This window comes from Pongo abelii, chromosome 3 (assembly GCF_028885655.2).
Source record: "Pongo abelii isolate AG06213 chromosome 3, NHGRI_mPonAbe1-v2.0_pri, whole genome shotgun sequence".
NCBI classification, from domain to species: domain Eukaryota; kingdom Metazoa; phylum Chordata; class Mammalia; order Primates; family Hominidae; genus Pongo; species Pongo abelii.
Genome location: NC_071988.2, coordinates 190509978 through 190525771, shown reverse-complemented (window position 1 = coordinate 190525771; position 15794 = coordinate 190509978). Strand labels below are relative to the sequence as shown.

Here is a 15794-nt window from a genome sequence, read left to right as displayed (position 1 = left end):
AGAGTCTTCCCAGAACCCTGTAATGAGTCAGGTGTGTGCCTTTTGATAGTCACAGGGAACAGTGACACCCAGTTCTATGTAAAAGTGGCCCCATTCTTGAGCTCTTAACTTTGATTACTCTCCCAGGAAGAGAGAGTAGTACACTTTCAAGGTTTTTATTGTTGTTTTTTATATAATAACGTTTATGAGGGTGACATATTTTCTGGGCTCCTGCATATTTGAGATTTTTTCTTTTGTAGTAAGGACAATTTAACCAGGCATAAATTTATTGGATTTGAGCCATTAGTCTTCAGAATTGTTGATGCTTCATTTTCTTTGGCATCTACTGTTGTAGAGTATAATCTGTGGCCCTACTGATTGCTGTTTTCTTGTAGGTCTCTTGACTTTTTCTGCCCATGTATATGGATCCTTTTCTTTATTCTTATATGTTACTTTTTTAGGAAAAGTTTCTAGTTACAGTTTTTTTTTTTAAATTGATAGAGTTTATCATATTCAGAACCTTTTCAATTTATCACATTCAAGTTGTTTTTGAAGTAAGAAGTATATTTATTAAATTAGATTTTTAATTTGATCTCTATTTTAATTGCTTTGGTTTCTTTATTAGAAAAAGTTTCACTGGCTGAGTATGGTGGCATGTACCTGTAGTCCCAGCTATTTGGGAGGCTGAGGCGGGAGGATCACTTGAGTCCAGGAGTTTGAGGTTGCAGTGAGCTATGACCTACTGCACTCCAGCCTGTGATGGGAGGGAATGCTGCAAAGGTCTCTGAAATGTCTGTGGGAACTTTTCTGATTGTCTTGACTAACAGCATTTGCCTTCCTTTTAGTTATACAAATATATGCAGGCTGCTTGAATTCCTGCCCAGAAAATAGGCTTTTCTTTTCTGCCACATGGCTAGGGTGCAAATTTTTCAGATTTATACTCTGCTTCCCTTTCAAATACAAGTTCTAGTTTCAGGTCATTTCTTTGCTAACACGTATGCGCATAGGTTGATAGAAGCAGCCAGGCTACATCTTGAACACTTTACTACTTAGAAATTTATTTCTGCCACATGCCCTAAATCATCTCTTTCAAGTTCAAAGTTCTACAGATCCCTAGAGCAGGAGCACAATGCAGCTAACCTCTTTGCTAACACTTAACAAAATTGACCTTTGCTCCAGTTCCCAATAAATTCTTCATCTCCATCTGAGACCTCATTAGCCTGGACTTCATTGTCCATCTTACTATTAGCATTTTCATCACAACAGTTTAACAAGTCTTTAGGATGTTCCAAACTTTCCCTCATCTTCCTGTCTTCTTCTGAGCCCTCCACAAAATTCCAACCTCTGTCCGCTATGCAGTTCCAAAATCGCTTCCACATTTTCAGATATCTTTATAGCAGTGGCCCACTCCCCACTATCAACTTTCTATATTAGTTCATTGTCACACTGCTATACAGAGACACTTGAGACTGGGTAATTTATAAAGAAAAGACATTTTATTGGCTCATGGTTCTGCAGGCTGTACAGGAAGCATAAGTAGCTTCTGCTTCTGGGTAGGCCTCAGGAAACTTTCAATCATGTCACAAAGTGAAGGGGAAGTAGGCCATGTGTTACATGCATGGCTGGAGCAGGAGGAAGAGAGGTAGAAGGGAGGTGCTACACACCTTTAAACAAACAATCAGATCTCATGATAACTCACTATCATGAGAACAGCACCAAAGGGGAAATTCACCTCCATGATCCAATCACCACCCATCAGGCCCTACCTCCAACATTGGGGATTACAATTTGACATGAAATTTGGGTGATGACACAGATCCAAATATTTCCATTCAATTGACTGCAATCTACCTAATTCCATTAGGTTTAATGGGATAACTCAAGATTCAGAACAATGTAATTACTCTATTTACCTTTAGAATGGCCTAAGAGAGCTAATCTTGTAAGCCAGATTGGCTTTCATACTTTATTTTTTCAGGCCACTATTGGTCACCACTGTTTCAGAGATTTAGCAGATTATTTGCCAATCTGGGTTATGTATAACAGTTCTGCTTTATATGATGTATTTAATTCAAGGAAGCATGTACCATGTGAAGACACAATCAAAGAGAGAATATGAGATCAAATGAAATTTACTTTCACATAAGATCTGGTAACATTATCTATATAGTATGTATGTGTACTATTTATTACATATCAGTATTTACAAATACTGTTTAAAACTAGATAAATTAAAGTACTCTTCTTTTATAGGTGTTGTCAGTGCTAAAGCATTCATTGCTGTCTTTTAAGAGACGAAGAGCCATGGAGACTTTGAAACTTTACTTTTTATTTTCCTTGCAGCTCCTGATCAAAGAGGTATCATCATGCTTTGGCTTTTTGTTCTCTGTAACTTGTACCATGTAAATTTCTTTCTATGCTAAACCAACTGAAGTTTCTATAAGCTGCATTCAATAATAATGTTACTTATCATTTATTAATAAATGAAGTCAGGTAATATTTGTCAATCACTCACACTGGTATTTTATGGTATTTGAGTACATGGTAAGTTAAATCAACTTTTTTTTTCTCATTTTTAGGACTATTTAAATAAAAAATGTAATCCAAAGAAATTTGCAGGACTTGCATCATATTTGCGTGGTCATGAACCTTCAAATCTTGTTTTTGTAAATTTTCTCAAGAGAGGCCTTTTCCATAATCTCTGTAAGCCAGCCTGGAAAGGTAAGCTTGGGTTTTATACCTGTAGTCCAAAAATGGCAACATATTTATTGAATAGCCAAAACCTCAGATATGTTTTTCTCTTCTTCCTCCTTCTCATTTATTAAAGCAAATAAATACTAAGTATATGTTCAGATTTACAGATGCCAAAAAATTAGACACTAAAAGTCAACTGATATTTATTCTAATAAAGAGTATTTGAGGGCTACTTATGTATTACTTAACTGATAAAGAATCTTTGCGGAAGAGAAAACGGAGAAGCATAGAAAGAGAATAAGTTTCTGATGGTCATATGATTTTAGTATGCTTCAGAGCCCAGTTAATTAAACCTAGCCACCTTTTAATGCCCATGGTATGGTGCTCATGTGTTATGGGGAGTGGAGAGTAGGTCAAGATGACCAGAACCTAGAGCTAGTGTTTAGAAGTGTTGGTAGGTAAGTTTGGGAGCTTTGTTTTGACAGGATTTGAAACGCCCTAAATAGCAGGCCAAGGAACCTGGATTTTTCAATTAGCCATTGAGATACCCTCAAAGATTTTTGAGTAAAGGAGGGATATGCTTATATTCATGCTTTGGAAAGATTGATCACTCTCAAGATGGCCTGAAGAAAGGAGAGTGCAAGTCAGGAAACCAGTTAGTAAACATTCTGGGGTGGGAACTAGGGCGGGTATAGCAAGGATGGAAAAACAAGGCACAGAATATGAAAGCTCCTGTCTTACCCAAAATAATAAATGTGCACACAGTGTGGCAAATATGGTCAATTTCTGAGGTATGTATTTACTAGAAAATTTTGCCTTCAACAAAAGGAAATGTACTATAAAAACAAATTTAGGCACAAAATACATGGAATCAACATTATTCTTATTTACAATAATGCTCTTTATTTCATAGGCTCACGGCAATTTTCCCAAGATGTGATGGAAAAGCTCGTGTTAGTATTGGCAAATTTGTTTGGAAGAAAATATATTCCAGCAAAATTCCAAAATGCTAATTTAAGTTTTTCTCAGTCAAAGGTAAAGTTTGTTATACTTACAATGATGTAATAATGATAGTTATTAAATGTATGCTACTGGAAAGCATTCAGTACCTACAGGTTTAAATTAATATAAGCTACTCCATTTGTTTTAATAGCGTTGTCTTTTCATAATTAGAGTTCTATTTAATTTTTAGTTCAAACATCTTCCCTTGCTAATCTAACAAACAATTCTTATCCCTGAAGTTTTTTCACTTTATTGGAGCAAATTATGTAATTCAGTAGCAACAGAGATTACATACACAAATAGTCATTTAAATAGAATGACAGCCCTACTGCTGAACCTATGGCTCCCTTGGGATTGTTTACAGCTAGGGATGGGAGTGCAGGAAAGGAATTACATTATGGGCTCTAATGTCCTCTTCAGACAATATTGAGGTAGTCACCTAAGAAAGAATCCCCTAACTTAAGGGTTGAGAGACTGAAAGAAAAATTATTTTCTAAGTGTTTTTGTAGCACTGTTTGTTTCTAATTTCTTATTTTTTTAAAGACACAACAACAACAAAATAATAACAAGCAAACAAAACCCAAGAAAATGTGCATTAGAACCTGGGAATGTAGAAGAAGCTTGTTTCTATCCAGTAACCCTAATGAATAGAGAACAAAAAGGGAATTAGCATTAATCTAGGCTTTCTGACCTCACAATGCCTCTGGATATACCTCCAGACTTGAGCACCCAATTTGAGTTACTGACATATATCCACATTGCAAACCACTGGAACTGTTAATCCTTTTCTTAAATGCATACACATTTTAAAGTATTTAAAAAGGAAACTTCATATTTTCTACTACTGTAAATAGAAAGCCAGAATCTTTGGTTTCAAAACTAAGGAAGCCATAAGAATAGATGCAGTTAACATGATTCTCAGCTGAAGCTGCTCTTTCTTTGCTACAAAAAGAGATTATAAACTTTTAGAGAAACAATGGTGGTCTATTGCCTCTGGACTTTCTAGGGTTATCAGAAAGAATAGGAGAGGACTGGAAAGAAGATATTTTTATATATTTATTTATTTATTTATTTATTTATTTATTTGAGACGGAGTCTTGCTCACTCACCCAGGCTAGAGTGCAGTGGCGCAATCTCAGCTCACTGCAACTTCCACCTCCCGGGTTCAAGCCATTCTCCTGCCTCAGCCTCCCAAGTAGCTGGGATTACAGGCGTTCGCCACCACGCTTGGCTAATTTTTTTGTATTTTTAGTACAGTTGAGGTTTCATCAGGTTGGCCAGGTTGGTTTTAAACTCCTGACCTCAAGTGATCTGCCCGCCTTGGCTTCCCAAAGAGGTGGGATTACAGGCATGAGCCACCATGCCCAGCCCACTTTTTATTTTTTAAAACTGATTTATAATTATTTAATGTTCTGTGTGTCACACTAAATCATCTCAGGTACCTCTTATATTATGTACCATAATTTGGGATAACTGCTCTATATTAGTCAATTAGCAAAGATTTATTGAGCAATAAATATGTGTAAACTATAGCAAAAATCATGATTGGGAAACATAGTTGCTACCTTCCAAGAGCTTGCTCTCCTGATGGGGCTGTATAGCATACACATTCGAGAAGGTGGCACACAACACAAGGTGTACGTGGTAAGCAGCACGTGCTGCCCTAGAACGGTGTCCAGCAGTGACACAATGGCAGGACATGGAAGGCATAGCAGTAAAGAGACCATATCACTTTGACCAGAGTGTAGAGCTGCACCTGTCAATTTGTTGTTTTGCCTTGGTCCATCCACAGATAGAGCTGAGTCTGAAGCAGGCTTGTGGAAATTGTCATGCTATCCACTGTAAGAAGTTGGTAGGGGCATTCTTTATTATGTCCACACAGTTGCCTTTTGTAAGAATCCCCCTGGAAAATTCTTATCTGATATTAGTGCTGAGAATAAATAGCTGTTGATCTCATAGACATTCTGAAATGTGTCATTCACACTTGCTCCTAGGAATCTTAGAATATAATTTGTGCCCCATTTTAGTCTGTCTTTCTTGTTTTCCTTTCCTTTTTACCAAATTTTGATTTATATGATCATATCATATTATCTTTACCCTTATAAAATACCTCAATTATTGGAAAAATACAGGGTATGAATAAATTAAGGAAAATATCAAATAAATAATAAAACCCATAATTGTGACAGAAGAAAACTAAGAATATTTCTAATGTCATAGCTATTTCTAACCCACACTAAGGAAACTTCTAGTCCTAATTCTGAAAGAATTTGTTTTTAAACATGAAATTTGGAAGCTGAGTTAGCTTGCAATACCAGCTACTTCTCTATCTACTACCTGTCAGGTTTGGAACAAGTTTACCTCTGTGAGGGTTAGCTCCCTCATGTACAAAATGCAGATGAAAATGTTTACTGCATAGGGTTGTTCTCAGGATTAACTGAGCTAACATATAACAAGTGCTTGGGGCAGCACAGCACGGTGTTGGCACATAATCTGAACTCAATAAAGAATTCACACTACTACTGCTACACTAACTTGTTACTTGCTCTCCAAATATGTCCCTCAAGTCTCTGAAATATACCTAAGTTTAAGATCAGTGTAGGACATGTTTCTATTAAATTGGTGGTTTTGGCTAAGTGGAGTCAAAATAACTTTTTTAAGGAAAGATGTTTACATTTATAAATGTTGGTTGAAATCAAAAGGAAATTTTACCTTAATCTCACAGGTGAATAAAGTAATCAAGGGCTTTGATGAATGAGCATAAATCTACAGAACTATGCTGCAATCTTCTCACCAAGCAGTTTAATTTTTTAAATAAAAGTAAAGAGATCTTTCTGAAATGTATTTTGCCCATAGGTGATCCTTGCCGAACTCCCGGAGGATTTTAAAGCTGCTTTATATGAGTATAACCTGGCAGTAATGAAGGATTTTGCCTCCTTCCTGCTGATTGCTTCCAAGTCGGTGAACATGACAGGAGAGTATCAACTCCCTTTGTCAAGAATCAGTAAGCAGATTTTAGTTCCATTCTGGAACAATTTAAAGAGTAAACAATCTTGGTTAAGAAAGCCTCTGGATATTGGATGCTTCAAAGCTGGTAAAGGAGCTTATTACAGGGCAGCTGTACTAACCCAAGTGTTTTATCCCCAGAAAACAATTTAGCCCATTGTAGGGTGTGGTAATGGCTCTGTTTTCCCATAAAAAAAACTTTATAATTACCAAATATTAATTGGGCAGTGGAGGAAAAAAATAAAAGTCATTCATGAACCATTTTGATGGAAGGTTGCCTATCTGTTCAGGTTGGAAAACTGGATCAGAAGAAGTGACAGATGAAAAAGAAAATGGCATAATTTCTGGCATTTTTTTTCCCCTGAGGGGCAGTTGCATAGTGGTTACAAATGTGAACACTGGAAGCAGAGTGCCAAGGTCTAAATCCTGGCTCTGCTACTTATTAACCGTGAAGTCTCATGCCAGTTACTTAATCTTTCTGTGTCTCATTTTTTTAATCTGTCAAATGAAATGACTAAAAATATTACCTAGCTTACAGAATTTTAGAGGATTAGGTGTATTCATGTTTATAAGGTTCTTAAAACGGTGCATGGCACATAGTCAACATCGTGTAAGTCTATTCTACCCAATGTGGTAGCCACCAGCTAGCTATGTGTCACTATTTAAATTAAGTTGATTAAACATAAAACAACTGAAAAGTGAATGCTTTAGTCACTTGGACTTTCCAGTGCTGGTGGCTTCTACTTTGCACACAGGGGAGGTAGAATATTTCTATCATTACGGAAAGTTCTAGCGGACATTACAAATATCATTGTTTGCTTCAATTATTTGCTCTTGATTGAGGAGTAACTGGTATTGCAAAGTAACTAAGTTTCCAAATTTCAATTTTATAGCAGGAAACTTTTAGGGGAGAATAAATGGAAAGAAGAAGCTAGACTAAGAGTAAAGAGTGGAGCCATAAAATGATTCCCATATTCCCCTGTCTCCTAATATAGTCTCAGTTGGAGTAAAAGACAGGGAGGTAAGCATTGTAGTTACTCAAGATTTGTTGATGTAGGACACAGCATGCGCAAATGCAAATGCAGACAACAATGGTGGAAGCAAGGAAAGTAGTGCAGAGAAAAGATGATGGGAGTGTGTGATTGTGTCATGATGGGAAAAACGAGCCAGACCTGAGTGCATGACTTGGTGCCTTCCAAGTCCAGCGAGATGGTACTCGCTGGATGGAACCTCTGTTTTATCTCTTATGCCAGCTCCAAATCCACTGGTAGGAGCTGCCTGAACGTCATGTCTAGGAGGTTTCTGAGGTTATATCTGAGTTCATAGGCAAAAATAACAGGTAATAAAAAAGAGTAACGATGATAAGTTAATAGTCAACATGGATTGAATGATTACTCTGTGCCAAGCTGTGTTAATGACTTTATGCACCATATGTCAATCAGTTTTCTTTCTGATGAGATGAATGTCACCTACTGTGGCTTTACCTACGGTGAGTTTAAAAGGGTTAACATTTGGGCTGATTTTTAAAACCTAACGTGACCTAGTCCAACATGGTCAGAATTCACAGGTAAAGAATGTGAAGACTCCCAACTCGTGTCTCACTTGATGAGTTGCAAGGAAGGAAGAGTAGCCATTTCACCATTTGTTTGTCTTTCGGGGAACACAGATAATGATTTGCTTCGACCAGAGACTATCAACCAGGTAAGTGAAGGATACATCTTATGTACAAAATGTGTTTAGCAGACAGAGTGGGGTTACATTGCTGTGAAGCCTTGATAGGACCTCAAACCCAAAACACTGAAAAATGTCCACTGATGAGCGTCATTGTCTAAGAGAATGAAGCCCTGGAGGCCAGTGTGATTTTATGCTCTATGGAGTTGGCCTGAGAAACCCTGCTTCTTTGTCTACAATTTCAGACACCACTGTTTTTTTTCTCATTTTTTTTAAATGAGGTTTGCCACAGGTTTGCTGTGGGAAGAGGAAAAGAAAGCGGCTCACGTTTTTCCAAAATTGATCATAGACCTCATAGTGCTTTTTCTACTCCAGACCACATGGGTCTTTGGGGACAGTGGTCTGCAAAGGGGGCCACAAAGCATTAGAACCTCTGGGAGGTTCTGGATAAAATATTAGGGTGCTAGAAGATTTTAGATTTAATTTGAAATATGAGAAATAAATTCCACATTGAATATATTGAATAATAAAGATTGACACTGTGCACTGGCTTAATTTATCCCTGGGTCAGAGAGTCATACATCATGTCAAATATGGTCTTCAAGTATTTTTGCAAATGTAACGTTTAAAGGAATTTTTAAAAATCATGAATCTTCTTGCACAGTTTGGGTTGATATCTAAAAATTTTGTTAACCAAATTTTTAATAGCTGCTAAGGTAATTTCAGGTTCATTATAAATATTGACATTTTAAAAGAACTGTTGAATTATTTAAAAGTTTATCCAAAAGAATATAGATATCAAAGCTATTCGATACCCAGAGTAAACAAATAGAAAAGAACACAGATGATCAAACAACTTCTTCAAAGTTACAAATTCTACATTATGTATTTTTCTCATTGAACTTATATATCTTCCGTTCCCTTCCCTCCCCTCCCCTTCCCTCACTTCCCCTCCCTTTCCCCCCTTTTTATTTGTGACAGGGTCTCACTCTGTTGCCCAGGCTGGAGTGCAGTGGCACTATCTCGGCTCACTGCATCCTCAACTTCCTGGGCTCAGGTGATCCTCCCACCTCAGTCTCCCATATATCTGGAACTACATGCATGTGCCATCATGCCCATCAAATTTTTTGTATTTTTAGTAGAGATGGGTTTCAGCATATTGCCCAGTCTGATCTTGAACTCCTGGGCCCAAGCAATCCACCCACCTCAGCTTCCCAGAGTGCTAGGATTACAGGCGTGAGCCACCATGCCTGGCCTGAACTTGTATTTTTATTCCAACTTGCTCCACAGTTTAATTTTACCCATGCACTGGCAGAATTTGCAGATTCCTTCTGATTCTGTGCAGATTAATTTGTCTAATGTGCCCAGAACCACGGAGACTTAGTTTTTGTTTGTTTGTTTTGCTTCTCTTTCATTTTCTCCTCTTCTACCTCCTCCTCCACCAGTTTTTTCTTCTCTCTGGAGCCCAGAGGTTTGTGCTGTTTCATTTTATTCTCCCTGTGAGCACAGGGAGACACTAGCTACATGACACTCCTTTCAAGGTCATTCTGTGCACCAATTAAGATAATGATGAAAATTCTACCTTAAAATCAGCTTCTATTATTTTTCCTTAGTGAATGTTGCTAACAGTATTGTAGTCGGATGGTTGAAATTGCCTTCAGTATGCTGCGAGAGTCCCTATTTCCCTCAGCGGGGCTGCCCATTCCTGAGGCATGCTTAGTGTTACACTGGCCAGTGTCTGTACCACGCCCTTTCCCTCACTGTAATGGGCCCTGTTTCTCTCAACCCCCATGGGAGTCGCCCTCTGCCTGCCTCCTTCACTTCAACTTCTTCAGAATGTACTTTAAGAAACAGATTCATACAAAAGAAATCTCAAACTGCATGGTTACTCTTTACATATCAATAATGAATTAATAGAAAATGTCTTTCTTCAGGTCATTCTGCGCACAATCGGTGTTAGTGGCACTCAGGCTCCTCTGCTGTGGCCATGGAAATTAGATAACCGAGGAAGGAGAATGCCACTAAATGCATATGTGCTCAATTTCTATAAACACAACTGCTTGACAAGATTAGACCAAAAAAATGGGTAGGTTTATGGGTACGTTTCTGTAAAATATATACATACATATATATCTATGTTTTATTATTGTATATCCATATTATATATGTAACAGCATATAATTTACATTATATAGTTATATAAACATAAATTTATATTATGTATTTTTAAATAGAAATTTTAATACCTAATCTTTTTAAGAGTTTAAAATACAGATGAATCATAAAAAACACACTAGATCACTTCGCAGAAGACTGATTTCTGGTGATTAGAAATTCCAGTATTATTTGGGATTTTGGGGCTACTACCAAAATTTTAGTACTTGAACTAGTTCTGGTGAATGTATTTCTGAAGACAGAAAACTTGGATATATTACAAAGCTCAAAAAGATATTTTAATTATACTAACATTTCTCTTAGTATAATTTAGTAATAAACTATACTAAATTATTAGTATAATTTACCAATAAGCTATACTAAATTATTAGTATAATTTACCATTAAGCTAATTATTCATTAAGAAAGAATGTTGATTTCTAGGAGTATATCAAATATTATTTTTTATGAACTACATTAATATTTTTAATGAAATAAATATTTTTTATGAAATAAATTAATATTTATTTTTTTCCCACAAATGTGACATGGAGGGAAAAGATCTGAAACTTACATTATGAGAAAGTTAACTTAGCAGGTGTCTGTTAGAAAGTGACACTTGTTCTAGTTCTTTGACATGGAAAACATTTTACAAAGCAGTAAAGAAGGATGAATACTTAGAATTCACATGGAAAGTGAAGAATTTAGCCATGGAAACAAGTAGGTAGAAATGGGGAAAGTCATGCTTTTAAACAGTGATTCAGGAATTCTATATGTATTTTACATAAATTTTTAAATAATTCTGATAGAAATAAGTCTTAAATATTTTAATGCTGTTCTTTTTAAAGTTTTTAAATTGACATATTGTAACTGTACATATTTATAGGGTAGAGTTTGATATTTTGAAACATACATGTTGCATAATGATCAAATCAGGTTAGCCAGGGTACCCATCACCTTATGCACTTATCATTTTTTTGTGGTGAGAATGTTCAAAACCTCTCTTCTGGCTACTTTGTAATCTACAATACAATGCTGTTAACTGTACGTACCTTACTGTGCAATAAAACACTAGAACTTATTCCTCCTATCTACTTACCGTAATTTTGTACATGTTGATCAACCTCTGCTCACCTTCTCCTCTCTCTTCCCCTCCCCAATCTTTGTAACCATTATTCTACCCTCTACTTCTATTATATTAATTTTTCTTCTTTTTAAACTTTACATGTGAGTGATATCATGCAATATTTTTCTTTCTGTCTCTGGCTTATTTCACTTAACATAATGTCCTCCAGATTGATTCATATTGCCACAAATGACAGGATTTCATTCCTTTTTATGGCTGAATAGTATCTAATTGTGTATATGTACCACATTTTCTTTATCTATTCATCCACTGTTGGACACTTAAGTTGATTCCATATCATAGCTATCATAAATGGTGTGGCAATAAAGATGGGAGTGCAGATATCTTTGACATACTGATTTAATTTCTTTGGATATATATCTAGTAGTGGGATTGCTTGATCATATCATAATTCTAGTTTTAATGTTTTGAAGAATTTACACGCTGTTTTCCATAATGGATATACTCATTTATAATCCTACCCACAGCATGTAAGGGTTCCCTTTCCTTCACGTTCACACCAACACTTGCTTTCTTTTGTCTTTTTGTTATTAATAGCCATGCTAACTAGAGTGAAGGTGGTATTTGATTGTGGTTTTGATTGGCATTTTACGATGATTAGTGATAGTGAACATTTTTTCATATACCTGTTGACCTTTTGTATACTTTCTATTGAGAAATGTCTATTAAAGTTTTTTGCCCATTTTTAAATTGAGTTTTTTTGCTGTTAAGTTTCTTATGTATTCTGGATATGAATCTTTTGTCTGATGTATACTGTGCAGATATTTTTCTCCAATCTTATAGGTTATCTCTTCACTCTGTTAATTGTTTTCTTTACTGTGGAAAACTTTTTAGTTTGATGTAATCTCTTTTGTCTATTTTTGCTTTTATTGCTTGTGTTTTTGAGATCTTATTTAAAAAATCCTTGCCCAGTCCAAGATCATTAAGTTTTTCTGCTCTTTTTTTTTTTTTAATGGCCGTATTAGTTTGTTTTCACACTGCCGATAAAGACATACCCAAGACTGGGCAATTTAAAAAGAAAGGGGTTTATTTGACCTACAGTTCCATGACCTCACAATCATGATGGAAGGTGAAAGGCATGTCTCACATAACAGCAGACAAGAGAAGAGAGCTTGTGCAGGGAAACTCCCATTTTTAAAACCATCAGATCTTGTGAGACTCATTCACTATCAGGAGAACAGCTCAGGAAAGACCTGCCCCCATAATTCAGTCACCTCCCACCGGGTTCCTCCCATGACACATGGGAATTGTGTGAGTTACAATTCAAGATAAGATTTGGGTGGGGACACAGGCAAACTATATCATTCTGCCCCGGCCCCTCCCAAATCTCATGTCCTCACATTTCAAAACCAATCATGCCTTCCCAGCAGTCTCCCAGAGTCTTAACTCATTTCAGCATTAACTCAAAAGTCTACAGTCCAATGTCTTATCTGATACAAGGCAAGTCCATTCCATCTATGAGCCTGTAAAATCAAAAGCAAGTTAGTTACTTCCTAGATACAATGGGGGTATGAGGATTGGGTAAATACAGCCATTCCAAATGGGAGAAATTGGCCAAAACAAAGGGGCTACAGGCCCCATGCAATTTGAAATCCAGCAGGGCAGTCAAATCTTAAAGCTCCAAAATGATCTCCTTTGACTCCATGTCTTGCATCTGAGCCATGCTGATGCAAGAGGTGGGTTTCCATAGTCTTGGGCAGCTCCACCTCTTTGGCTTTGCAGGGTACAGCCTCCCTCCTGGCTGCTTTCACAGGCTGGCATTGAGTGTCTGTGGCTTTTCCAGGTGCACAGTGCAAGCTTTCAGTGGATCTACCATTCTGGGGTACAGAGGATAGTGGCCCTCTTCTCACAGCTCCACTAGGCAGTGCCCCACTTAGGATTCTGCGTGGGGGCTCTGACCCCACGTTTTCCTTCTGCACTGTCCGAGAACAGGTTCTCCATGGGGGCCCTGCCCTTGCAGCAAACTTCTGCCTGGACATCCAGGCATTTCAATACATCTTCTGAAATCTAGGTGGAGGTTCCCAAATCTCAATTCTTGACTTCTGTGCACCTGCAGGCTCAACACCATGTGGAAGCTACCAAGGCTTGGGGCTTGCACCCTTTGGAGCCATGGCTCGAGCTCTACATTAGCCTCTTTCAGCCATGGCTGGAGCAGCTGGGATGCAGGTCACAAAGTCCCTAGGCTGCACACAGCACAGGGACCCTGGGCCTGGCCCATGAAACCACTTTTTCCTCCTGGGTTTCCAGGCCTGTGATGGGAGGGTCTGCCATGAAGACCTCTGCCATGTCCTGGAGACATTTACCCCATTGTCTTGGGGGTGAACGTTAGGCTCCTTGTTACTTATGCAAATTTCTGCAGCTGGCTTACATTTCTCCTCAGAAAATGGGATTTTCTTTTCTATTGCATTGCCAAGCTGCAAATTTTCCAAACTCTTATGCTCTGCTTCCCTTATAAAACTAAATGCCTTTAACAGTACCCAAGTCACCTCTTGAATGCTTTGCTGCTTAGAAATTTCTTTCTCCAGATACCCTAAATCATCTCTCTCAAGTTCTAAGTTCCATAAATCTCTAGGGCAGGGGCAAAATGCTGCCAGTTTCTTTGCTAAAACATACAAGAGCTACCTTTGCTCTAGTTCCCAACAAGTTCCTCATTTCCATCTGAGACCACCTTAGACTGGACTTTATGGTCCATATTGCTATCAGCATTTTGGGCAAAGCCACTCAACAAGTCTGTAGGAAGTTCCAAACTTTCCCACGTTTTCCTATCTTCTTCTGAGCTTTCCAAACTGTTTCAACCTCTGCCTGTTACCCAGTTCCAAAGTCACTTCCACATTTTCAGTTACCTTTTCAGCAGCGCCCCACTCTACTGGTACCAATTTACTGTGTTAGTTCATTTTCACACTGCTGATAAAGACATACCCAAGACTGGACAACTTACAAAAGAAAAAGTTTTATTGGACTTAGAGTTCCATATGGCTGGGGAGACCTTACAATCATGGCGGAATGTGAAAGGCACATCTCACATGGTAGCAGATGAGAAAAGAGAGCTTGTGCAGGGACATTCCTGTTTTTAAAACCATCAGGTCTCATGAGACTCATTCACTATCACAATAACAGTGCGGAAAAGACCCGCCCTCATAAGTCAATAACCTCCCACTGGGTTCCTCCCACGACATGTGGTAATTGTGGGAGTTATGATTCACGATGAGATTTGTGTGGAGACACAGCCAAACCATATTAATTGTTTTATAGTTTCAGGTTTTACATTTAAGTCTTTAACCATTTTGAGTAGATTTTTGTATATGGTGAGAAGTAGGAGTCTAGTCTCTTTCTTGTGCATGTGTATGTCTAGTTTTCCCAGCATCATATATTGACATATTAGCATATTATATATGCTATTATATTTAACATGTTATTAACATATTAACATATAACATATTAGCATAACCTATTAAACATATATATAATAGCATATAATATATTCACATATAATATAATGGCATAACATATTAAACACATATTCCCTTTTCTCTCATGTGCGTTCTTGGCACACATGAGGGAAAAGCTAATTTATAAAAAAAATCAGTTGGCTATAAATGTGTGGATTTATTTCTGGGTTTTCTACTGTTTCATTGGTCAAAGTATGTGGTTTTTATGATGGAATCATACTGTTTTGGTTATGATAGCTTTGTAGTATATAGTGTGTTGAAGTCAGTGTGATGCCTCTAGCTGCGTTCTTTTTGCTGAGGATTGCTTTGCATATTTCGGACTTTTTGTGGTTTCCTACAAATTTTAGGATTTTTTTCCTATTTTTGTAAAAAATGTCATTGGTATTTTAATGGAGATTGTATTAAATTTATAGATCATTTTGGGTAGTGTGGCCATTTTAACAATACTAATTTTTTCATTCCATGAACATGGAATATCTTTTCATTTCTTAGTGTCCTCTTTAATTTCTTTCATCAATGTTTTACAGTTTTCAGTGTAGAGATCTTTTACCTTCTTGTTTATTTATTATCTAATTTTTTGTAGCTATTGTAAATGAATTTCTTTTAAAACAAATTTTTATTTTCAGACAGTTTGCTATTATTGCATAGAAACACTACTGATTTTTGTGTATTAATTTTGTATCCTGCAAATT

At 37.0% G+C, this 15794-nt stretch overlaps 1 protein-coding gene across 9 annotated transcripts in view; it reads left to right on the top strand.

Moving 5' to 3' along the window:
• Window positions 1-15794, top strand: part of DDX60L (DExD/H-box 60 like) — a 142645-nt gene that overhangs the window by 97400 nt on the left and 29451 nt on the right. For all 9 annotated transcript variants that reach the window (XM_054554682.2, XM_054554678.2, XM_054554683.2 and 6 more), the window contains 6 exons: window positions 2233-2337; window positions 2559-2700; window positions 3587-3708; window positions 6532-6679; window positions 8240-8382; window positions 10287-10438. In XM_054554682.2, the coding sequence (XP_054410657.1) occupies window positions 2233-2337; window positions 2559-2700; window positions 3587-3708; window positions 6532-6679; window positions 8240-8382; window positions 10287-10438 (812 nt within the window). The remainder of the gene's footprint in view (window positions 1-2232; window positions 2338-2558; window positions 2701-3586; window positions 3709-6531; window positions 6680-8239; window positions 8383-10286; window positions 10439-15794) is intronic.